This window comes from Bos indicus x Bos taurus, chromosome 25, assembly GCF_003369695.1.
Source record: "Bos indicus x Bos taurus breed Angus x Brahman F1 hybrid chromosome 25, Bos_hybrid_MaternalHap_v2.0, whole genome shotgun sequence".
Lineage (NCBI taxonomy): Eukaryota > Metazoa > Chordata > Mammalia > Artiodactyla > Bovidae > Bos > Bos indicus x Bos taurus.
In genome coordinates, this window is record NC_040100.1 from 5294289 (window position 1) to 5320237 (window position 25949).

The 25949-nt window shown below is 44.1% G+C and overlaps 1 protein-coding gene across 3 annotated transcripts in view; it reads right to left on the reverse strand.

Annotated features, from left to right (window-relative positions):
* SMURF1 (SMAD specific E3 ubiquitin protein ligase 1) overlaps positions 1-25949 on the reverse strand; it is a 91732-nt gene that overhangs the window by 14686 nt on the left and 51097 nt on the right. For 2 of the 3 annotated variants that reach the window (XM_027526462.1, XM_027526461.1), the window contains exons 2-10: positions 10843-10881; positions 9612-9720; positions 7987-8120; positions 7773-7838; positions 6258-6333; positions 4583-4824; positions 3773-3857; positions 1999-2145; positions 721-919 (exon numbers count right to left, since the gene is read on the reverse strand). In XM_027526462.1, coding sequence (XP_027382263.1) covers positions 721-919; positions 1999-2145; positions 3773-3857; positions 4583-4824; positions 6258-6333; positions 7773-7838; positions 7987-8120; positions 9612-9720; positions 10843-10881 — 1097 coding nt within the window. Of the gene's footprint in view, positions 1-720; positions 920-1998; positions 2146-3091; positions 3170-3772; positions 3858-4582; positions 4825-6257; positions 6334-7772; positions 7839-7986; positions 8121-9611; positions 9721-10842; positions 10882-25949 lie in introns of all 3 variants that reach the window. The other variant, XM_027526463.1, reaches the window with a different exon arrangement.

Here is a 25949-nt window from a genome sequence, read left to right on the forward strand (position 1 = left end):
CCAAGAGGCGAGAGGATGTTGAAAAGATCTGGCAGCAGCGTGTCCACAATTCAGCTTCCCCGTTCTGACAGCCGTTTAAGACGCTCAGTGGGCAAAACCGGGCATTTGAGCGGCTCCAGTTGTGCGGCCCCGGGCACTTTGGGGAAGGCGCTGAGCGGCCCCCCGGCTGCTGTGGGCTGGGAGAGCCTGCGCCTCAGCAAGGCTTCCGCAGAGACCCATACATGGCTGAGACTCTACCAACGATGGTGGTCCCGAGAAAAGGGCCCTGCCTGCCAGAGGTCCCCTATTTGGGGAGCCCGATGCCACAGGGCAGCTGGACAGAGGGCAGCACGCCACCCAGAGCCAGTAGGGAGAGGGAGGCCACTGGCTCCTCCAGGGAGACAGTGCCATACAGGGAGGTGGTGGGCCAGGCCCCGCACGGGGATGCTTGGTTCTGAGGATGCCATGCCAACGGCAGGAAATACCATCCGTACAACGCAGGTGCGGGATTTACAGTACCACTTTGTACTGGTTCTGTACAGATCGCTAGATCTTCACTCAGAAGTCATCGATTTTTAAACCTAGACCACAGGAGGAAATACTGATCCCTCTCTTGCCTGGGGCTTCAGCCCTGATAAACCCCTACATTTCACCCCCAACACACCAGAGAGGAAGCAGAACTCACTGTCCACTGAGGGGGGAAAGAGTCCACCAGACGGCCAGCTGCCCCGAACCCCATACCTCAAATATCTCCTCTCTGGACACCTCGATGCGGCAGTGGCCAGCCTGGGGCTGCTGCAAGGAGAGCTCGTGTCTGAGGACCTTCAGTTTCTGGACCAGATCTCTCTCGTACCTCTGGGCGGGCAGCTCCTCGTCCTCCACGGAGCCCTCGCTGGGTGGCGGTGGTGGCTGGCTGGGCTCCTTCAGTTGGCACTGGTGACTTGAGGAGAACAGAAGCGCTGAGGTCACCCCAAGGGCAACAGCCAGCAGTGTCCCCCCAACACATACCAAGGGACCAAGAAGAGAGGTCAGGACACCCACTTCCGGTCAAGAGTGCTTCCCCGGTGACACAACTCTGTATGCAGATTCGTGAAAACCGGGGTGGCCACCCTCAGAACAGCCTTTTCATCAGATGTTACCGGAAACCCCAAATGAACTTCCTGGCCAACCCAACAGGTGTCCAGGATATAACAGAGGAGACCCCCATCTCCGCCTCTCATACATCATCACTGCCATGATAAACACAGAAACTTCTAGCACTCATCGGCAACTAGTGCCGACGCGCGCTCAGCGGGGCCTCGGGGCCGAGAATCACACGGAGGTGACCGGAACACTGAAAGCAGACGGCAGTGGAGGCGGTGACGCGCACAAGGCAAACGAGGGAATGTGGCGGGTGCCGCTCCTCCTCCTCTCACCCGGGGGCCTCCATCTCCTCACTGGAGGCGCAAGTCCAGGGACAGAGGAGGCCCAGGACCAGCTACCTGCTCTGCTCCAGTTTTGCTGACTTAGGTCAGCTCTCAGTGACAAGCACCCCCGGGCTCTCATGTCTGAGGACACAAATCCCTTATCCTGGGACGTGGAGTGTGGGATCCAAGGTTATCCCCAGACCCAAGTGCCCCGGGAATGACAGTCTGGGAAGCCAAATGGCGCTCTGGACCAGCCCTTCCCTGCAGTGGTGAGCAGACCCCAAGGAAAACCTCACTCTGCTGCTTCCCACTCTGAGACCACCCGTCTTATCAGATATGCGTGTGGAAGCTCCGAGAATGAAGCTGCGCCAGTTTGGGGGTTTGATTTAGGCTGCAACTCAGTTACAGGCTGGCTGTGACACAGGCCTTCAGGACTGCACCCAGCTGGCTTGAGAGTTTAAAACACATGACTGTCCACTCAGTAATTATCATATTTTGCTCACGCTTATTCTCTGCTAACCAACAATGCAGTCGACAGATGAAGGGAAATATCGGTAGAAAACATGGCACTGTAACGGTAAAGAGGCCAGCAAAGAGCCGGTAAGAGTCTTACGTCATGATGTGGTGTAACCGTGGGTCTGTAAACTGGGTTGTTCGGTTATTATGATCTACAAAATATATCCTCCCGGAAACCGTGCTGCGGACTTCCCAACCGGGCGGCAGTGGTCCAAGTTCATCGCAGTTCACGCTGTTAAGGTCTCTACCAGAAAGGAAGACACACAGCGGTTTGTCCATCTGAGCGTGGAGGCCTGAGACCAAAACTTCAGTGAGAAAAGCAGGGGCGCCCCCTTATCCAGGGGCTACGCAGGCCAACCAAGGTGCTGCTTACACCAAACACCCGCCGAGGCCCAGCCTCTGGTGCAGGCGGCAGCAAAACCCCAGGATAAAACGGCAACGCTCAGAGCCTGCGGTCGTGACAGGGCACGGTCTGCCTGGGAGACCATTCCTCCCACCAAAGAGGACCGAAACATTGCATCCAGGAGATGCAATGCAGAACCTCGATCGAGCTTTTGGCCAGCCCAATAGTGGGGGGGACCTGAATGCTGCCAGAAGGCCTCTCTGGGTTCACAAGTTAACGAGATGCTCAAGGTCAGAAGGGTCTCTCCGTGGGAAAGCTCCCAGAAAACACGTTTTCTCCAGCAGACGAGTATAGGAACATGCACTGGAAATCTTTCCATTTTAGAGAGCTGCGCCAGGATGAGGCCGTCTCAGTTTTGAGTCACTTTTGTTAATAAGCAAGTAGCTCTAAGTCTAACCTCGTGATTAATTATTTCAACCCAATCCACAGTCACCTGGGAGCAAGCATTACTGACCAAGATGCTTTTCTAATGAGCACAAAAGCCTGACCTTCCTTCCCGAGAGTACCAAGGAGATAGTTCATTCATTTGCAGGTAATACTTCCATTCTAATTATAGACACTGAATTGTAAGTTCAACATAGATTTGGAAAATCAAAGGCAAGAAGCTTGTTCTCAGATGAAACAAATTATGAATAAAAAGGAAATGAGCATTACTAAAATGTTATTAAGTAGTAATGCTATTCTGAAACCAAAAAAAATTTTCTAAGAAAAAAAAAAAAAGCAGAACAAAGAGAAAAAAGAAACTTAACTCCATTACAGGTAGGGGAGGGGCAGGGATCTCTCTGACCTGGGCTCAGATGTATGGCCTTGTAGAAGGAATTCGTATAGAAAAGCTCCATCTCCCCCAGGAGTGGTCCCCCAGGGACTGAGGCAATAGGGATGGTAAAGTAGAAGAGAGAAAGGGTGACAGAGCCTTTGTGTTTCCTGTTTCACTTTTTATTACGGAGAATTTTAAGCATATAAAAAAAGAGAGACCATAGTGAATAACCAGCTTCAACCATTACCAGCCCATCACCAACCTGCTTCCAGGGCTCCCCATTCACTCCCCCACTCCAATTATTTAAAGCATCAGGTCAGATATCAGATCATTTTATTCAGCAATACTTTTAGTTTAAAATGAGAGCAACCACATCTTGAAGGTTTTTTGAGGAAGTGCATTTGATTTCATCTAAGGGTGAGGGTCTTTTCCAGTTATGGAACCTGATTTCAAGACCCAGGATCGCTCTCTAAACTTTAGTCTAAAGGACCCAATTGTGCCACAGCAGCTGCTGACCAGCTGGGGGAGGGGGGAGCAGAGCTGGGACTACAGCCCCCACCCCGCCCCCGTCCCGAGAGTCTGAGTCAGGACCTCAGACAGCCCACCCTCTAAGCCTACATCTCCATACCCTAAGGGCTGTATCACCCACAGCCAGGGGGTCCAGGCACTGCTGGAACGCAGCCTTGCCGGTGAGCCACTCAGGAAACCTACCTGGGTATCCTGGGGTCGTGCCACGTGCTGACTCCTGTCTGCGTGTGCAGGAAGTACACCTGGCCCTGTACCGTGGTTCTCTGCTCTGCACGACACAGTGGGGACATGGTCAGTGACACTCGGTCCAAGGGGTCAGGCCTGTGAGCTCGGAGGCCCCACTTCCTTCCCACAGTCTCTCAAAGGACCGAGAGAGGGTGTGAAGGGCAGGAGTGAACTCGGGCTTGGCTTGCTGGGGTCAGCATGTGGACAGATCTTACTTCTCCTGTTCCCACCTGGAGAGGCGGCCACACCCCTCGACCTGCCACCTTGGGACTCATCCTGCCTCCACCCCTGTCCCCTGCAACAACTCATACTTCCGGTCTCATCTGCCCCATCTATGTGGATCCTCCAACATGGATCTACGTGAGTCCTCCTTCATTTAGGCGCTTCCTCTGTGGTTGTCAAAAGATTCTGTTTTACGTTTCCTGATAGTAGTACATCTTATCACTCCTACCCAAGGCCGTCCTTCCCACGTTCAAATCCCAGGGCGCTGCAAAGAGCCTCATCCAGACCCCCGCCCTGCTCCTCTTGGCTCTCTTTGACATTTGTTTGCCTACATTCTTCACACAATTGCTGTCCTAGAAGCTTGGAGCAAGGGCGGATACATTAAGGAGGAGCAGGATTTGTCCACCATCACACTGACACAACCTCCGTGGGGCAGAGCTCTGCAAACATCAGCGGCTCTGGCAGGTACGCGTTACCAGAAAAGGTCGGAAACCGGAGAGGGACACGTGGCCAACCGCACTTGGAATGGCGGGTGCGCGCCCTCACCGTAGCCTTCGGGCAGCTCCGGGGACTGGTGGCCATGAGGTCGGTTCTGTGGCGTCTGGAGCGACCCTCGCACCTCAGGGTTTCGCAGTCGCTGGGCCTGAAGTCTTTGGTCTTGACTCGGGGATTCCACAAACCTGCAGTTGCCCCCGCCAGCAGCGGCCCCGGGGCCATCCGTGTACGGGGCTGGCTCCTCCATGAAGCAGCTGAGGGGCCTTCCAGGCCCGGAGTCTTCATACACGGTTCTGGAAGGGGGAGGATACAGCTCACGTGACAACACCCGCCAAAGACAGGGACGCACCCCAGTTCACGCCACGCTCTCACACCCGTCTATTCTGCTTCTCTTAGACAATACAGAATGTCCCCCGGACTTAGTTTCATCAAATTCGTCCTGTCCTTTTTCACTGGGAAGCCAAACTTGTTCACAAGGAATCAATGGCCTAAGGAAGCCACATGTTAAGTGCCACTGAGGCCAAGGTAGGATTTCAAACTTGGGGATAGCTGAATGGTCGGAAAACACCAACCTTGAACTATAAGAAGTTCAGAAAAGGAGATTTCAATTTTCTTGACTTGGAATCAAACATTCCATTTGCCTTGTCATTTTATAATAGAACTCCTGGTTACATCAAATATTGCAATGACTTTAAAAGTGACTTTTAACATAAATCCTCATCCCCTAAACAACTGGGAAGACAATTTACCTTAAAGGCTATTTTCCCTTTTAAGCAAGTACTTTTGAAAAACGTTTTACGCTGGAAAATTCCCGAGAAACACAAAGGGAGGGACCAGCTCGGTGAACGCCCTGGACTCCTCACCCACCTCCGACACCATCCCTGGCCACGCGGCCAGCTCTCCCCGCTCCACTGGATTATTCAGAAAACAATCCCCACATTTTACCATCTCATCCTTAGATATTTCGGCACATATCTCTGAAAGATGGGCCTTTTACCATTAGCATGATCCCCAAAATGGGTCATCATAATGCCAGTCAGTATTCAAATTTCGCCAGTCCACTATCGCATTAATCAGGATCCAAAAAGATCCATACACAGCATCTAGTAGGTGGGCCTCTTAAATCCTGTTGATTAAATTTATGGGTTCTCTTCCTTCCTTTTTATTCCCTTATTCTCCTTGCAGTGTATTTGCTGGACACTGGCTTAGGTCTGCTACACTCTACAGGGAGCCCCACTTCTGGATGGGATTTGTTATAGTCCCCTGGGGCTGGGCAGCCCATTCCCATCCCTGGAACCTCCAAGATCTATGTTCACGTCAGGTTCTCTTTCCTGATGGTGTCAACAACTATTAATGGCATTAAGAGTTAATTCATTGGGGATCGAAAAATCATGATAGTGACCAACGAGAGCTCTTGATGGTTTGGGGGGTTTGGTTTTTTATAACTTCTTTCTTTCTGTATCGTCATGAACTCCACGGACTGGTTTGATGTGTTGCAGTTATCATTCTTGACCAACGCTCTCAGGCCAGTGGGAACCTCTGTAAACTGGACCCTGAGTCTTTGGGGCATGACCCTACTAGTCTTGACAGCTTCCTTTACAGACAAGGAAACTGGATCGTAGTTGTATCCCCAAGTCCCTCCCTGCACCTCAGATATTCAACGCAGTGAAAAGGTGTGCGGGGTGCTCTCCCGCAGCACGAGCGCCAGCAGCCTGGGGGTACGCACCCTTCGCTCTCCAGCAGGCCTCTGCAGTCCACCACAGAGCCGCCAGTGCCGATCCTGTCTCGTGTCTGTAAACTGACTGAAAAGAAAAGGACATCTTGCATTAAAATCCAGGGATATTTTATACAACTGCAATATAGTGAGCCACTACAAATGTATAATTTATACACGATATTATTTTTAAAGTGAGGTGTCTGTCTCTGCACTCACATGACACATGCCTGTGCTTTCAAGTATGAGACATTTCACGCAGTGGCTCCACACCACTGCACACCACTCGGACCCCTCCTTGTGAACATGGAACAGGAGGAGGTGCTGTGTGTGCCACGCTCTCCATAAAAATAACACAATGTTCACTTTTTCCAAGTTATCTTGTTTTTTAAAGATTCTGACTTATGCTGGATGAGGACACAGAGAGCACTGTCTATGCGCACAGTCTAGACGCATCTGTGTATCTACTCTCCATCCCCAGTACAACCAACAAAGACACGGATGAAGTTGCTTCCAGGTACTGGTTTTGCCCCGCATGTCTCTCCACAAAGAAGAGAAGACATCACAAACAGGCAGTGAGTGAGAACTCTGTCATCAGGAGAGTTTGCAGGATGGATTCTCACTGTTCATTTATCCTGGGTCAGATCTACATAGCCGACTCACTGGAAAAGACTCTGATGCTGGGAAAGATTGAGGACAAGAGGAGAAGGGGGCAACAGAGGATGAGATGGTTGGATGGCATCACCGACCTAATGGACATGAGTTTGAGCAAACTCTGGAAGATAGTGAAGGACAAGGAAGCCTGGCGTGCTGTAGTCCTTGACATCGCAAAGAGTCAGACACAACTCAGCAACTGAACAACAAGTTCTACACAAGACAAGACCTAAAAGATTTGGGGTCATAAGTCATTCTGTGTGCTACTGAAATACTATGGGGTTTTTTTGGATTCCCTGCAATGCAGGGTCAATATCTGAGTTACTCTGAAATGCTAATAAGAATGGGGTGGGATAACAGGAGGAACTGCTTAACCGACAAATTAACTTCCAGCAGAATATGTCTAGTCAACACTTCGTAACATTAGCATGTTTCATTTCTTCATTTTAAGTCAATCTTCTGTAAAACCATAGGACACGGAAGTCTTCAGAAACCCCACTGCCATCTACATGCGTAATGGCCTTCCCGTGGAGCTGTCTCAGCTCATGCACGCGTGGCCACTGTGTTTACCATCTGTGCTTGGGTAACGGGACAAGTGTGAGGACTCAAATTACATCCAAAATTACAACCCTACATCTCTGTGTACCTCAGTCACTTTAACTCCACCTTGAACGACTAAATGAAGGGAACCAGATAAAGTAACAAAAACCACACAAGATGAAACTTCTTAGTACTGGAGAGATGGCCCCCAAATGTGGCTTGTCCTTCACGTACGTCACCATGGGTCAGTGGCTTTGTGTGTTTTCTCAGTGATGAAGAGCTGGATGTTAAGTTCTGTAAAAGTTATCTCTTTAGAGATGAGAAAGTTCTTACCCACTATTTGGCCACGAACTGCATCAGTATCTGAGGGGTTTAGTTTGCACAGATCCAAACGCTGGTCTGCAAACAAACAATTCAAAACTTAACCTGGGGAATGTTAACTAGGGAGGAGGGCAGGAATTCTGTATTCAAAAATGGTAATAAACAGAATGATGGCTCGTAAGCCTTCCTCGGTGCATTGAGAGGCAGAAAAGCGTCGGGTTCTTACAGCCAGTATCTTTTAATCTGCTGATGGCGTTGGACAGCAGCCGCACACACCCCAGGAAGCCGGCTCCCTGCTTCTTGTGAATCTTCTTGTGGTTCCACACGCTGATGGTTATAGAATCCGTTTTTCCAACATATCTGAAACCAAAGTGCAAATTCATCTTTAATTGCATTTCTATATTACAATGGCCCATCGAGATTCTATTTGACAGACTTGTTAGTCCAGAAGAATTCTCTGAAAATAATGTTGGCTCTAGATCCACAAGTACAGGCACTCGATGAATATCTGTCACTAACTTCAATGGGTGGCAAAAGGGCTACAGCTGATTATGTGAGAAGCACATGGAGATAACTACATGCTGATGATAATCTTATAACAGGGATTTACTAGATTTTAATAGTTTCAAAGATAATGGCAGGATTCATAAGCTCCCACCAATTAGGCTTTGTAGAGAATAACCAGTCTGCAACAAAGGACTCCTTACAAACCCTCCATCCACCCAAAGCACACGAAAGAGCAGAGCTCGGACAGGAGACCCCCTTCTTCTCAGGGCAGGTCAGCCATGAGGGGGCTTCCAGGACTTGGACTGACAACCGCTTTCCAGACCACCTCCAGAGCCACAGTGTAATTGAAAATGGGCCTCAGGATCCAGCTACTAAAAACCCCCTCAAACCAGCACGATCTGTGGTGTGGTAGTAAAAGAAAGCAGTACTCACTCAGCGTTACCTGACAAAATTTCCTAGCAAGGATGTGAAAACAGAGGTGAATATGAAATAGTGGTTTTCAAAGGGCAATTCCCACATGGATATAAGAAGTTGTCGGATGGTGTGTGGGCTCATATACATTCACTCATACCAAACTTTATTTGCTCTTGCAAAAAATGTGTGTGTGTTAGTTGCTCAGTTGTGTCCGACTTTTTGTGACCCCATGGACTGTAGTCAGCCATACTCCTCTGCCCATGGAATTCTTCAGGCAAGAATACTGGAGTGGGTAGCCATTCCCTTCTCCAGAGAATGTTCCTGACGCAGGGATCAAACCTGGGTCTCCCGCATTGCAGGCAGTTCTTTACTATCTAAGCAAAATTTTTAAAATCAGCATATATATATGTGTGTGTGTATAAGATATTTGTATAATATGTGGAGAAGGAAACCCACTCCAGTATTGTTGCCTAGGAAATCCCATGGACAGAGGAGCCTGGCAGGCTACATCCATGGAGTCGCCAAAGAGTCAGACATGACTTGGTGAATGAACAACAAAAACAACATAATAAATATGTATAATAATACATTTCAAATAATGCGTTTTACAACTATGCTCATGGTTTTGCTCAAAAAACAGTAGCATATAGAGGACCTGAACCATAGCCCCTTTTTCCTGTTAGGGAGGGCCAGGAGACTCAATGTTTGAAGATCACAGTTACAGAAGCAAACCATAAAAAAAATGTATGAAAACGTCAAATGCAAGAACTTCCAAGTATATGAATTCTAAAAGTAGGCACTGTGTCTTTGGCCATCCATGTTTGTTACCAGAAAGAAGTTGGTAATCCCTTTTTTAAACAAATGCTTCTCTTACAAGCTAGACACCTACTCTCCCTCATTCCCGAGTGCCTTGTGGGGCATCCGACTCACAGATCGTAGTGCTGGTTCCACTTTGGGTCCAGTGTATTCTTCACCGTGTCCGTTGAGTGGCACTGCCCAGATCCGTCCACAACAATCTTTGCAAAAGGGTCAGGGAGCCCTGGAGGAGAGGGGACAGCCACACTGGATGAGATGACAGATCTACCAGTGCAACACAGAACATGGTCCCGCAGGTAAAGGGCGCTTCAAGATCACCTAACTATCCTGGTATATTTCATTCTCAAATTTAAGGTTAGTTTCGATCAGCAAAGTAAGTTATTTCCATTAAGCTTTCTAAGAAAACCCACCCAGAATGACACCTCCTCAGTTTTTTAGACACTAGAAATGAAACTCTGAAAACAGGCTTAAATTCGGATTTCCATTTCTGGAGATCACTACCAGTTGAATGGAGGAAACAGTGTCTACAAATAAATGTATTTGTACTTTCTAAAAAATAACACCTAGACATTGTGTTTGCTGGTCTTTGTCTATTTTATCTCTGGATGCAGCATTCACCACATTTTCATTAGGTAGGTTCTTAAATGCTGGAGTGTGAATCAGACAGGTTTATAAGATCAAAGAGGTGGCCGGGTCTGAGAGACAGACCTGGATGGGATCCATCCCTCTGCACCTTCTTAGCTCCTTGAATAAAGCCCATGAACCTCTCAGTTTCTTCACCTGAGAGTGTGAATACTACCACTTAGGAACCAAGAAGCATTCTGGTGAGGATCAGAAAGAGTGTGAAAATTTTCCTGCTGCGGGCACCTACTTTATAGTAGGTGAGCTCCTTAAGCGATTCCTTTCATAAGAAAATGACTCTCCATTTATTATTTTTATTTTTACAATTCCTTTCATTACAAGACTTTTCAAGTGTGATTGAATTTATCAAATTTGACTATTAGTTTTACTGAAACTCAGACGCTTTATAGAAAAATGTCTCATCTGTATTTGAGAACACTTCAGCAGAAAGCGATACATTAATGGATGGAAAGGCAGAGAAAATGGGGTGTGGCCAGAATAGGGAACGAGAGAGAGCTTTTCCTGCTTGAGTTATAAATTTTGTGCCTGGGAGCTAAGCAGCCTCTGTGACGTAGTCAACTGGGAAATGAAGTTTGTCAAACCGTGGGTTTCTAGTCTTTTCTTTTAGGAGAATACACCCAGTGTTTTTTGAAAAAGTTTTAAATTTCAGAAATATGTGAAGAATATTAATAGTGTAAGAGAGCAAAAATGGGTGTTTACTTACTGAAGAAGTCTTTCTTTGCAAGGTTCTTGGCACATAATACTAAAAACAAACAAACAGAAAAGGCAAGGGTTAGCATTTATGGACAAGATTTTCACCATAGTTAGTCGCTATGGACAGAACTGAACCCCACCCAAAATCCATATGTTGAAGGTCCAGGCCCTGATGTGAAGGTATCTACAGGTGGTGCCCTTGGGAAGTGCTTGGGGTTAGCCGAGGTCACGGGGGTGGGGCTGGCATGATGGGGGGTCCGTGCCTCTATAAAGAAGGGCCCACAGCACATGCCCTCACTCGGCTCTCCATGTGAAGATGCACGAGGTGGCCGTCTACAAGCCAGCAAGAGGGCCTTCGCCCAGAACCAAATCTCCCCCCTCCTCATCTTAGGCTTTTCCAGCCTCCTATGGGAAATAAATGTTTGCTGTGTAAGCCGCCAGCCGATGGGATTTTGCTAGAGGCCCAAACTGGCTGAGGCGCTAGCCTATATTTGCAGTGGGGCGGGGGGAGGGAACCTCAAAATTATCTTTGCCATTGATTGTATTTCAAATTAAGTGTTACATTAAACAAAAAACTGACAGTAACTAGGAAATGTTTTCTCCTTCAGTTAGAAATCAACTGTAACAAATGCAAAATGGTTTAAACTTAAAAATTTTTCTTAAACATACATGGGTGAATTTATCAATGTGTTCTTGAAACTGCCAGGATCACATTAACACCAGCTGAAATGAAGACCTACAGTCTGTCTCTTCAGAGCACCTGCTCCTAAGAGGAGCCATGCATCTTTGATATTTGACTAAATAACACAATTTTATGAACGTAAGCTCTGGTATGTTGGAGAACAGAACAGGAGAGTGACAGAAAATACGGGGCCATCATCAAATGTGAAAAACAAATGATAAAATGCATGCTAAGAATGTGGCACAATGTTGGTATATAGAAAGAACGCAATAAATGCCATTGTTACAATTTTATTAATGAGGTGGGTAAGAAATTTTGTCACTAGATCCATTCCATGATTAAAGCTATTATATGAAGGGAAAATACACAATATATTATACCACCTTACCTGCCTCCTGAGAAACCTGTATGCAGATCAAGAAGCAACAGTTAGAACCTGACAGGGAACAACAGACTAGTTCCAAATTGGGAAGGAGTACATCAAGGTACTCCTTGATATGTGATAATACATACTGTCACCCTGCTTACTTAACTTATACGCAGAGTACATCATGCGAAATGCCGGGCTGGATGAAGCACAAGCCAGAATCAAGACTGCCAGGAGAAATCTCAATAACCTCAGATATGCAGATGATACCACCCTTATGGCAGAAAGTGAAGAAGGACTAAAGAACCTCTTGATGAAGGTCAAAGAGGAAAGTGAAAAAGTTGGCTTAAAACTCAACATTCAAAAAACAAAGATCATGGCATCCGGTCCCATCACTTCATGGGAAATAGATGGGGAAACAGTGGAAACAGTGTCAGACTTTATTTTTCTGGGCTCCAAAATCACTGCAGACGGTGACTGCAGCCACGAAATTAAAAGACACTTGCTCCTTGGAGGAAAAGCTATGACTAACCCAGACAGCATATTAAAAAGCAGAGACATTACTTTGCCGACAAAGTAGCTTTGTCTAGTCAAAGCTGTGGTTTTTCCAGTAGTCATGTATGGATGTGAGAGCTGGACTATAAAGAAGGCAGAGAGCCAAAGAATTGATGCTTTTGAGCTGTGGTGCTGGAAAAGACTCCTGAGAGTCCCTTGGGCAGCAAGGAGATCAAACCAGTCAATCCTAAAGGAAATCAGTCCTGAATATTCATTGGAGGGACTGATGCTGAAGTTGAAACTCCAATACTTTGGCCACCTGATGCGTAGAGCCAACTCATTAGAAAAGACCCTGATGCTGGGAAAGATTGAGGGCAAGAGAAGAAGGGGACGACAGAGGATGAGATGGTTGGATGGCATCACTGCCTCAATGCACATGAGTTTGAGCAAGCTCCGGGAATTGGTGATGGACAGGGAGGCCTGGTGTGCTGCAGTCCTCGGGGTCACAAAGAGTCGACACGGCTGAGCAAAGGAACAACAACAACAGTTACGTGTACAGCTGGTAAGACATTTTGCCACCAGATCCATTACGTGATTAAACTATGACATGAAGGGAAAATACACCAGTGTGTTATGCATACATAGCATCCCAATTTTTAAGAATACAGTGTATCACTGTGACCTTATTTGACAAAAACATACAGAGGAACCTGTCAGGCTACAGTCCACAGGGTCGCAAAGAGTCGGACGCAACTGGAGTGACTGAGCACACAAGATCACTGCTAAGGCAATGTACAGGTCGTAGGTTTAGCGACTGTTTCAACTCCAGGAAATCCATAATATACTGTTCTGCAAACTTTTAGAATATTTTATATAACAACTTTATCAAGACAAAATTCCTATACAGTTCATCCAAGCGAAGTGTATAATTTATTGGTTTTTAATATACTCACTGAGCTGTATAACCATCAGCACATCAATTTAGAACATTTTCATCATCGCATAAAAGAAATCCTGCACCTATTAGCAGTCACTCATTATTAACCGCAAACCCCACCAGTCACGGCCACCACTAATCTACTTTATGTCTCTGGATGTGCCTAGAATGGACAGTTCACATAAATGGAATCATAGAATATGTGGTATTTCATGACTGGCTTCTTAACATTTTTTTTTTTACTTTTTTAATTGAAGGATAATTGCTTTACAGTATTGTATTAGTTTCTGCCATACATCAACATGATTCAGCCACAGGTACACATATGTCCCCTCCCTGGTGAACCTCCCTCCCACCCCTCTAGGCTGAGCTCCCTGAGTCACACATCAAATCCCCACTGGCCATCTGTTTTACACACGGTAACGTGTATGTCTCCATGCCACTCTCTCCAGGCGGCCCACCCTCTCCTTCCCACTGTGCCCACAGGTCTGTTCTCTCGGTCTGCGTCTTTTCCTGTGCCTACTGGGATGGCCGATTGCTATCTGTCCTGCACCTATTGATAATGCTGCTTTACATGAATTGACTTCCAGCGTGAAACCAACCCTGCATTCTGAGCTGAAGGCCACCTGGTCATGGCGCATAACGGAACCTTTTCATGTGTGCTGTGAGCCAGCCAGGCCAGGGCTTTTCTTTGTAGAAAGTGTTTCCAGTCCCTAATCCATAATCTCTTCACAAGTCTAGTCACATTTTTCACTTCTCAAATCGGCCTTGGTAGTTGGTGTCTTTCTAGAAATTTGTCTATTTCACTTAAGTTACCGATTTATTGGCATACAGTTACATTTCCTCTTCAGTATAATCTTTACACCCTTCCTTTCAACGGAGATACATACACACACAGACACACACACACACACACACAAACTCTTCAGTCTTTTTTGTGGCTGGACCATAATTTATTACAGCTCTGGTTAGTGCTTCATTTCTTGTTTCTCTAATTTAAAAGTAAGGACTAAGTACTTACAAAAAATGAAAACTTGCAAATGTGTAAATAGGAAATGCATGCCTCCAAAATCTCATTGTTATCCTTTGTTTTTTAATAGCATTTTCCTGGCTGGTCTCACATACTTCCTTTTTTCCCATTTAACTTCAGAATTTCTTTGAGCAAGTTTTCAACAAATTCATAAATAAATTTGAGGGGAATTTACTGCTTTACAATATTAAGTATTCCCATTCTTGAGAGCAGCATATATATCCAGTTATTAAATTCTTCTTTAAATGCCTTTAAGTAACATTTTCATCTACTCACAAAAGTTTTCCACATTTCTAATAGGGGTTACTCTTATGTGTCTTGGGTTTTGTTATCATGATGAATGGGAGAGTGCCTTTCATTGTACTTTTAAAAAAAATCATCAAGATATCTGTTCTTTTATGGGTTTTCGGTGCACTTTCTAATAGTGATTTGGGTATAGGTAAGTGATAACTTGTCTTATAATAATTCTCAACCTACCATCTTCTTCACTGCTCTTCCCATGAGCCTGTGATGTACTGTTTCTTTCCACTTCCTTGTTTTTCCAAGGTGCTGATGCTGGATTGCTTCTGACTAGAAGAATTCTGGTAACAAAAAGATTAATCCTTGTTCTTCTGCACAAGACAAGTAATTTAAAAAAAATTATGTATGTATTTCCTTGGCTGTGCCAGTCCTTAGCTGTGGCATGCAGGGTCTTGTTCGCTGACCAGGGATTGAACCCAGGCCCCAGCATTGCGAGCATGGAAGACCAGCAATGTTTTCATTTAAGGCTCATTCCAGTGGAATTTGGTTACCTCAAAAAGTAGCGAGGGTTTCAATATCGTCAGCACAAAGAGAATTTTGCCTCGATTTTGTGCAAAGATCATTTACGGTCACTATTAATCTAGTTTAGTTAATGGCATTTGATCTCTCCTAGTAGAAAAATTTTGTGATCCTGTGGTAGAATTCTGTTTGTCCACTCTATGAGATAAGAGATAACTTATTGCACTTAAAATCCCACTCTGTCTGGATCTACCACTCATTGTAAAGATATGTACCAATTTTAAGTAAGATTTTGGAACTACAACAATGAACAAAAGATACAATTACTCTTTGAAGAAAAAGCAGCTGATTTTTTTCAGAGTATATTACCACATGTTCTCTTCAACTCTGAGGTGCCCTCTACTGAGGACAAATCAGGTCTAAATCCAGTAATTTCCTAATCATATGCCACGGTTTCCTAATTTGGGGGGTAAAGAAAGAACAAACTACATAATGTTCACTTAGCTTCTGAAACTACACGGGAAAGACGTGTTTTGCTAACATTCAATTAGTAAGTCAAGCTTCTCTACCAGCTCCCTGACGGACGCGTAGGGTCCCCAAAATACTATTTGTGATTCACCCACTCTCTGAAAGATCATGTTCTTCAGAAGGAGTTGATGCTCTTTCTTAAGGTTTCATTAGTCTCGTCTGGTTGGCACTATGGATAAAAGTGTTTGCCTGCAGTTCCAAGCCAGAGGTTGGATGACAGTGAGGGAGAAACATAGTTCGTGTTAAAAAAACAAGTAACAAAGTCCAGGGGTCACACAAGAGTCAGACATGATTTAGCAACTAAACAACAACAAAAAGTCCAGAGGGCATTTGGGACTTTTTATTATGTTTGGGCTTCTCTGGGGGCTCAGGCTGTAAAGAATCCACCTGCAACGCAGGAGACCCCAGTTCGATTCCTGGGTTGGGAAGCTCCCCTGGAGAAAGGACAGGCTACCCACTCCAGTATTCTGGCCGAGAGAATCCCCATGGGCAGAGGAGCATGGCAGGCTACAGCCCACGGGGTCCCACAGAGTCGGACACGACTAAGTACCTAAGCACAACACGGAACACTGGAAGAGTAACCCCGATTGTCTCTTGGGCTTCCCTGGTGGCTCAGCTGGTAAAGAATCCGCCTGCAATGCGGGAGACCTGGGTTCAATCCCTGGGTTGGGATGATCCCCTGGAGAAGGGAATGGCAACCCACTCCGGTATTCTGGCCTGGAAAATTCCATGGACTGTATAGTCCATAGGGTCACAAAGAGTCGGACACATCTAAGTGACTTTCACTATATTTGCACAAAGCCCTCCTTCATGAACAGTTATTTTTTTTACAGCTTAAGGGATGATTTCCATAGACCAATGAAGCCATTACATTCAAAGAAAATCTATAACTGAGGAGCATTTTTCAATTTTTTAAAATTTAAATTTTTAAGACATTTTTACATTTTAATCTTAAAACGTTGCTTTCTTTGACACCTGGATTTTCCCACAGAACCTACAGGAGGATGACTTCCTGGGTGGAGGAGAGAGACAGGCCTCACAGGAAGCAATTTCCAAAGCTATGGTTGGTTTGACTTTTCTTCTCCCTCAAGTATTACAGGCCTATGCACCTTTGCCTTGGAAGATAAGAAAATTAGTTCATTAAAGGTCTCTGTCACTTAGAATAATTTCTATCTCCAGATCATATTTCTGTCTTAAATAAAGTAAATGAGATGTTTTTCAACCTTGTTCGACTGGGACTAAGACAGCAAGAAGAATCAGGGGAATTTTCTAGGTAGAAGCATTTTCCCTTGCGAAGAGCTGAGGAAAATTTACGTTTTCATTAGAGAATGTTTTATCTAAATAATTAAAGTTATACTCCAAAATTAATCACCTCATCGATCAATTAATTATTGGGATCAATGTTGTCTCCCTACATGTTTCTTTCTGTTTTCAAGCGGCCTTAGTCAAGAGCCATAACATGGTGACATTTACTAAACTCCAAAACTTAAAAAAATAAAACTCCAAAACTTCAGCCCCAATGTCTAGAATCTCATCTCCTAAAAAGCTCCTAGTGATTTTATAACCAGGAACTAAGGAGCAGTTTGCTACTGATGCTTCCAAAAACCACCCTGGAAAGCAGACTGTCTCCTCGGCAACCATCTGACCAGTGCCTCTGCCAAAAACACTCGATGAAATCTATCAATGGAATCACAGTGGGAGGTTTGGAAACTTTGTCATTGTTTTGTGAAAAGTTCCAAATACTATCTAATTCCCTTTCACAGACCTAATAACAGCAGCTAAAATGTATCGGATGCTTATGAGGTGTAAGGCACTACCCTAAGTGTCTGACAAGCCTGGCCAGGTTTATCCAACACCACAATCCCATGAAACAGTTACTCTCATGTTTTGACCAACAAAAGCCAGGTAAAGGCTGCTGCTCTGAGCAGTGCATCTGTTTATCCATTTAACAAGCACCCACTGATGACCCGCCCGAGGCCAAGTCCTGTTCCAAGCGCAGAATGCCATGAAGAACTGAACAAAACCAACCCAGAAAGGTGCCTGTCCTGGGGTGCTTCTCAGGCCTGAGGGTTTGACTTTTAAGGCAAGTCAGGTAGTTTTTTTTTTTTTCCTTTTAAACGGTTGCTTAAAATTGACTTCCTAAGTTTAGACTATTTTCCTAAGGTTATATGATGTAAAATAAAACTCAACTTTGTCAGGAAGGAAATGAATTTTAACCCCCAAAAGCTTGTCATTAAGTAAATTATATTTGATTGTCACCTTAGAAGGAAAGTGAATGAACTCCATTGACAGGAGATAATCCAGAGTTAACAAGGAGGAGAACTTCCCGTGAGACCAAACATCCCCACCCAGTTGACTCCTGAAGAACTATGAAGATAAAAGCAAACTGCTCTGCGGGCCAAGTCATTTTAAACAAGGCCATAACTGCTGAGGGTAAAAGGGAAATGAAGGAATGTTGTGGGAAGAAAGCTAGAATTAAGCAAGCTCTCCTACAACCTCATAATCAGTCCAGACCTAAAACAAATAGACAAGGAAAAAGTAGTAATAGCCAGAGAAAGTTCTGTCTGTGTTTTCTTTCAGTTACTGAGTTGACATATGAGGCTTTATTAATTTGATGCGTAGAAAAGTCAATAGAAAACTGCACGGGAAGACCAAAGTTTTAGCAAATATCCCCACAAACGGCTAAAGCCACAGCGCACAATCTTTTCAAATAAAGTCCCGTAACGTTTCTTTCCTATATATCATTTTATAGTAATACTTTCTATAGCACTGAAGTGAAGGTATTATTTGGCATAGTTTTATCATAAAATCGTCTATAATTGTGGAGCTAATCACTATTCACATCACAGCATTAGTTGGAATGAAATTATTATGCTCAATTTAGTCAAGAAAAATAGAAGAAAAGGATATTGAACAACTTGCTCAAGATGACCTTGGCAAGTCAGTGATGGAGATAAGAACTTGATTTATCTGTGAATGAAATGCACAGAGCTCACTGGATTATGCTCCTTCATTAAGACAACTGAGTGTTAGGAATGAAACTATTTGTCACCATATTAAAATTTTTCAGTCTGTGTGGCCAATATGGAATTCACAAGATCATTTTAAATTAAAAAAAAAATCGTGGCCCAGCCATTCCACCCTTAGGCATGTAATTAACAAAAATACTCACATACATAAGTTCGTGTGAGTAAGAGCAGATACATTGAGAGGGAGATCGAATAATGATTAACTGTAAACTAACAGTAACAATCGCTAATATTTATTGAGCTTACTCTGTGCCAAACACTATCAATAGCACTTTACAGATTATATCTTATTTAACACAACAAATAAGGAGGCCAAGACGAGGTGAGATTCAATCCCTTGCCCAAGCCCATGGAACCTGTAGATTTCTTTCTCCCTTGTGTCTGACCGACTCCAGAGCCCAAGCTCTCTACTGCACGCATCCTGATACTGTTTCCAAAAGGTATAATTACAGTGACAAGTTGACATAAACATAAGGAAGCCAGAATACTCTAGAGAAACACATATTTTTGTAAAAGCAAACAAATATGACTTAAAAAAAAAGGGAACTAACTCTGCTAGATCCTACTTCTAACTAGAAAATGAAAAAAAAAATTGTAAAGCAGTGGTATCTCATTAAGCATACATTTTAAAATATAACAACTTGCTGAGATGTAATTGACAAACCATAAAACTCATGCTTTTAAAGTATGAATACATTTCAGTGGTTTTTAATATATTCAGAGTTGTACAACCATCACCACCATTTAATTTCACAACATTTTCATAATCTCCCAAAGAAGCCTTGAACCATTAGTGGTTAGACACCCCTTCGCCCCTGTCCTAGCCTCTGGCAACCACTAATCTACTTTCTGTCTCTGTTTGTATTTGTATTGATGCTCGCCTACAGTGGACACTTCATGTACAGGTCATGCAGTATGCGGCCTTTTATGACTGCTTTCTTTCATTTAGCATAATGATTTCAAGGTTTGTTCACTCTGTAGCAAGTGTCAATACTTTATTCCTTTTTGTTGTCAAATAATACTCAGTTATATGAATATATCATACTTCATTTAATCCACTCACCAGAAAATAGACATTTCAGTTGTTCCCACATCTGGGCTACTGTGCATGATGCATGAATATTCATGTAACAAGGTTTTACGTAGAAACATGTTTTCAGTTCTCTTAGGTACCCACCTAGGAGTGGAATTACTGGATCATATGGTAAGTCTATGTTTAACATTTTGAGGAACTGCCAAATTGTCTTCCAAACTGGCTGCCCAGTTTTACATTTCCACAGCAATGTGTAAAAGTTCCAATTTCTCTGCATCCTCGCCTCCGAGTATTTTTATCTGTACCAGCACCATGAGACAGAAAGACCTCTCTTTCCCCCTTCTAGTTGTCTCGACATCACTGCTGAAAACCAACTGAATGAAGACATGAGGATTTATTCTTGACTCTCAGTTCTGTTCCATTGATCTATATACTTCTATCCTTATACACTTCTATCCTTGACAGTCTGTAATAACTACCATGGCTTGGTATTAATAGTAAGTTTTGAAATTGCGAAGTGTGAATCTCCAATTTTGTTCTTGTTTTTTTAAGATTGTTTTGGTTATTCTAGATCTCTTGCATTTCCATATGAATCTGAAGATCAAACTCTGTAAATTCCCCAAATAAAGCCTCCTGAGACATTGATTGGCTCTTTGCTACGGGGAAGCCTGGCGTGCTGCAGTCCATGGGGTCGCAGAGCCGGACACGACTGAGCGACTGAACTGAACTGCTACACATGCAGATGCCTCCAGTTCGTAAGCATAGATGTCTTTCCATTTACTCAGGCCTTCAGTTTCTTTCAATGTTTTATGGTTTTCAAATATTCATTTTTCTGTTTTTGATGCTATTTTAAAAGGAATTGTTTTCAGCTCTCTTTTTCAGTAGATTAATGGTTACAAAGGAGGTTGAAATGAGGGGACGCAGGGATGACAGCTAAGGGGTACAGGGTTTATTTTGGAGGTGATACTGCAATTGTGGTGGTGGTTATATAGCTCTGTGAACATACTAAAAACCACTGAATGGTACACTAAAAATGAGTGGATTTTATAATATGTGAATTCTACCTCAATAAAGGTGTTACTGAACAGAAAGAGAGAGAGAACCCCATTGAGTAGATAAATGAAAAAGTACAAGATGAAAGGAGTTTATCTCTATAGGAAAGACTATAGGGTTCATTTCCCCAGACCAGTGTCAAAAAGACTCTGTTTAAGACTGATGATTTATTTACAAATTAGTTAAATCATCTGAAGCAAAGTTGGAATGTCATGATATTAAACTAAGGAAAGAAAAAAACTTGTTTACTTTTATAATGTTGATCAAGTCCATTTTAGATGGACAAATGACCTGCCCATTAAACACACCAGCTAAAGACTGCTACAATGATTTCAAAATTATTGGAAGAGTCACAACTGAAATCCCTGCTTCCTATGTTGATTTAAACTCAAATTATTCTTAAAACATTATCAAAATCCTTTTTGATAATACCTCAAGGATCTCCACTGCCTACAGACTGCTCCCTTTGGAGTTCAAAACACAAAATAAAATTTCTCTTGATCTACTTAACCAGCTTTATCACCCAAGTGTGGTTTACTTAACCGTTCCCAGACCACAACATAGCAATTTTTACCACTGGGCCTTTCTTCCTGTTGCATGCTGACCTCTTTCTGTGATAGTTAAGCATGTGGTCTCTTTTTTTTTTGAGCTATAGTGTGAGTCCAACAATTGTGCATGATTTACAATAGCCAAGACATGGAAGCAACCTAAATGTCCACAACAGATCAATGGATAAAGATGTGGTGTGTGTGTGTGTGTGTGTGTGTGTACGTGTTAGTCACTCAGTCGTGTCCGACTCTGCTACCCATGGACTGGAGCCCACCAGACTCCTCTGTGCATAGGATTCTCCGGGTAAGATTACTGGAGTGGGCTGCCATGCCCTTCCCCAGGGGATCTTCCCAACCTAGGGATCAAACCCAGGTCTCCCGCATTGCGGACAGATTCTTTACTGTCTGAGCCACCAGAGAAGCCCTTTGTATATTATATATACTTATATAATGTACCTATATATATACCTATACACACACACACACACACACACACACATATAGGCACAATGAAATAGTACTCAGCCATAAAAAATAAGGCCATCTGCAGCAACAGGGATGATGAATCTAGAGATTAACGTACTAAATGAAGTCAGACAAATATCATATGATATCACTTACACGTGGAATCTTAAAAAGTGATACAAACGAACTTACTTATAAAACAGAAACAGACTCACAGACGTAGAAAACAAACTTATGGTTTCCAAAAGGGAAAGCGGGGAGAGGGATTAATTTGGCATTTGGGGTTAACAGATAAATAGTACAGATAAATAACAGATAAATAGTGGCAGCCCACTCCAGCGTTCTTGCCTAGAGAATCCCAGGGACGGGGGAGCCTGGTGGGCTGCCGTCTACGGGGTCACACAGAGTCAGACACGACTGAAGCGACTCAGCAGCAGCAGCACTACATATATGGAGAACTATATAGTCAGTATCTTATAATAACCTAAATGTAAAAGAATCTGAATCACTCTGCTATATACCTGAAACACTGTAAATCAACTATACTTCAATAAAAAAAATTTTTTTAAACCCATAGAGTAGGTATTCGGTCGGTATCTGTTGAGAGCTCTACTTATCTCCTGCTCAACTCTGTCCCAAGCACTTCACCTATGCAACCTCTTCCACAAACCCCAGGAAGAACCTAAGGGTCTGAGGAGAAACTCAGCCAAGGTTGCACACGTGGAAACACCGTTCAGTCATTGCAGTTCTACTCATTCTTTCAGTTACAGCTCAAATCTTAACTTTTTCCCTGTTAGGCCAACAGCGATTTCTCCTTTCTCTGAACTTCTAAAGGGCTTCCTGCCTTTGACATATACCGCCCTGAATTGTAGTTTCAAAGCAGACTTTATTTTTTAGTGCAGTTTTAGGTTCACAGCATAATTAAGTGGGAAGTAGGGAGCCTTCCCTTTCTCCCTGACCACGGGCACAGCCTTCCCAACCATCAGGATCCCTCACCAGAGTGCCGTCTTTGTGACAGTCAGGGCAGCCACACGACGCCTCAGCAGCGCGGCACGTCCACAGCTGGCCTGACGGCTCACTGCCAGTGCCGTGCATCCTGCAGGGCCTGACGTATCCACGAACACAGTATCACACAGAGTCGTCTCACCGCCCCGAAAGTTGTTTTGCTTATTCATCCTTTCCTTCAAATTCCTGACAATCACTGATCTTTAAACAACCTCCATAGTTTGGTCTTTTTCAGAATGTCATATGGTTGGAATTACACAGTATGTGCCTATTCAGATTGACTTCCTTCACTTAGTAATATGCAGTTAAGGCTCCTCCTTGTCTTTTCATGACTTGGCAATTCATTTCCTTTTATTTTTTTAAATTAACTTATTTATTTTCATTGGAGGCTAATTACTTTACAATATTGTAGTGGTTTTCATTTCCTTTTAGTACTGAATAATATTCCACTGTCTGGATGGACTAGAGCTGCTTTCTCAAGTTTTGGCAATTATGAATAAAACTTCAAATAAACATCTACCAACAAAAGAATTAATCAACACAAGAAATGGACAATTTTGAGCCAACCTGAGGATTATAACCCCAGGAGACAGTCTTTCAGAAAGCTATAAGGCCCGTTCCACCTTTTAGAGGTCAAGGCACAGTTACGCAAGTTTTGGGGAGTAACATATTGATAGTGTCCTTGTCCCACAAGGCCAGCAGTGGGTTCCTGTGGCCCCTTACAGGGAAGGAATGTTACAGGGGAAGGAATGTTATTTCCTAAGGAGTTACCTTGCTGGCGCCAGGGGGAAATTGCCTTTTATTCTGGCAAGGAGGCATTCCTGTATCTTCTAGGGGGATCTAGTTAATATGTAATGCAAATGCGCCATGCTCACCAAAGGGGAGAGGGCAAGGGGCTCAAACAGGCAAAGAGAATTTCACGTTTAAAGATTTCCTTGTCCTGTCTCGAAAATCCTTTTTTTTCATCATTTTTTGTTGTGGACTGTTTTCATCCCCTTTGGTTAAATACCAAAGAGCACAACTCCTGGATTATGTGGCAGAGATATGTTTAGTGTTGAAAAGAACTGCCAAACTGTACCCCAAAGGGACTGCCCCATTTTGCGCTCCCACCAGCAGTGAGCGGGAGTTCCTATTTCTCCACATTCTCGCCGGCGTTCGATGTTGTCAGTATTTTGGATTCTGGCCCTTCTAATAGGTGTGCAGCAGAATCTCATCGTTGTTTCACTTTGCACTGCCCTGATGACGTATGGTATGGAGCACCGTTTCATATGCTTTTGGCCATCTGTGTATCTTCTCTGGTGAGACGTCTGTTCAGGTCATCTGCCTATTTCTTAACTGAGTGGGTGGGCTGTTTTCTTACTGTTGAGTTTTAAGCATCATGTGTACACCTGAAACTACTATTATAAGTCAACTATACCTCAATTAAAAAAAAAAAGTTATTATTTTGGATTAACAGTCCTTTATCAGACATATCCTTTGCAAACATTTTATCCCTGGATGTGGCCTCTGCATTAATTTTTTTTCCCCACATTTTAAGTCTTACAAAATTGGGCTTAAATATATCAAAGTTATTTTGAGTAGCCATACTGCTTTCCCTGGGAAGTAATATCACCTGATGTTTAAAGTAACTTGAATGAAAATTCACGTCATCCGTATAGAAGATACCATGTGGCCTTTCTGTTTACTGGCAGCGATCCTCCAGATGGGTGACTGAGAGCACATGGGAGCCACGGAGGACAAGGCTTCCTGCCGCACACCAGCTCCTAAGCCTCTGTAACCCCAACCCTGGAAAGCACACAACGTGGGTGCGAGGCTAGTCCAGGTTATGGACTTACTGGCTTCGGGTCTAATGTGGTGGATCCCAGTGCCCAGTAAGTGTGAAACTTTGCCGTGAAGGCAAATCCAGCCTTCACGGTGCCAACCTCCTGCAGGACACCTGGAGCTGGAAGCAGATGCCATCAGCACGTCTGTTGCTGTTAAGTCATGTCCAACTCTTTGCAACCCTCTGAACTGCAGAACACCATGACCAGGACCGCAACCATGAACGTCAGGGAGACACATAAAAACTACGAAGAATGGGGGATCCCAGCCCGCCAGGCTCCTCTGTCCACGGGATTTCCCAGGCAAGAATACTGGAGCGGGTTGCCACTTCCTTCTCCAGAGGATCTTTCCGACCCAGGGATCAAACCCACATCTCCTACACTGGCAGGCAGATTCTTTACCACTGAGTCACCAGGGAAGCCCATTAGCACCCTCAGAGTCCTGAATTCTTAATAGGCTGCTTAGAATTCCAAACTCATATTCTTTGAAGTTATCCTCATTGAAGCAATCCATAAAGTTATCAGAAGAAATCAGTGGTAGCAGCAAGCCAACCCATAAACACAGGGAGCTTTGTGTCATGACAGCTCCTGACGACAATCCTGTGGCTTTGGAAAGGACCACGAGTTTCATGCCATTAACAGTGCTTCTCATGCTATTGCTTCAAAAAGTCTTAGAAATACTCTCCAAATCCACAGTCACCACTAACCGAAGCAAGCTCTGTAAGATTCAAAGCCAATAAAGTCAGTATGTTAGAACAATAGATTTCTGGAGCTTATTTCATCAATGTATTGTCAAACTTACGAAAATTCAAATTTAATAGTGGTGCCAAACCACTTCAATGGGAAGACAGCAGTCTTTTCAATAAATGGTGCCAGGACAACTGAGTAGCCACATGCAAAAGAATGAAGTTGGACCCCTAATCTCACTCATATATAAAAGTTAGAAGAAATCATAGGTCTGATTAAATAAATCTACATCTGGGACAAAGCAGTGGTTGCTTAAATGTAGTACCAAAATCGCCACCAACAGGGGTGTCCCTGGTGGCTCAGTGGTAAAGAACCCACCTGCCAATGCAGGCGACATGGGTTTGATCCCTGGTCCGGGAAGATCCCAATGGCCCAGAGCAACTAAGACCATGAGCTGCAACTCTGAAGCCTGGGAGCCTGGAGCCTGTGCCCCACAACAGGAGAAGCCCTGGAATGAGAAGCCCGCACTGCGACTGGAGAAGCCCCACCAGCTGCGGCTGGAGAAGGCCTGCACACGGCGACGAAGACCCAGCGCAGCCATAAGTATAAGAAGGAAATCAGTTTTTAAAAATCACAAGCAACAAAAGAAAAAATAGGTGAGTTGGACTTCACTGAAATT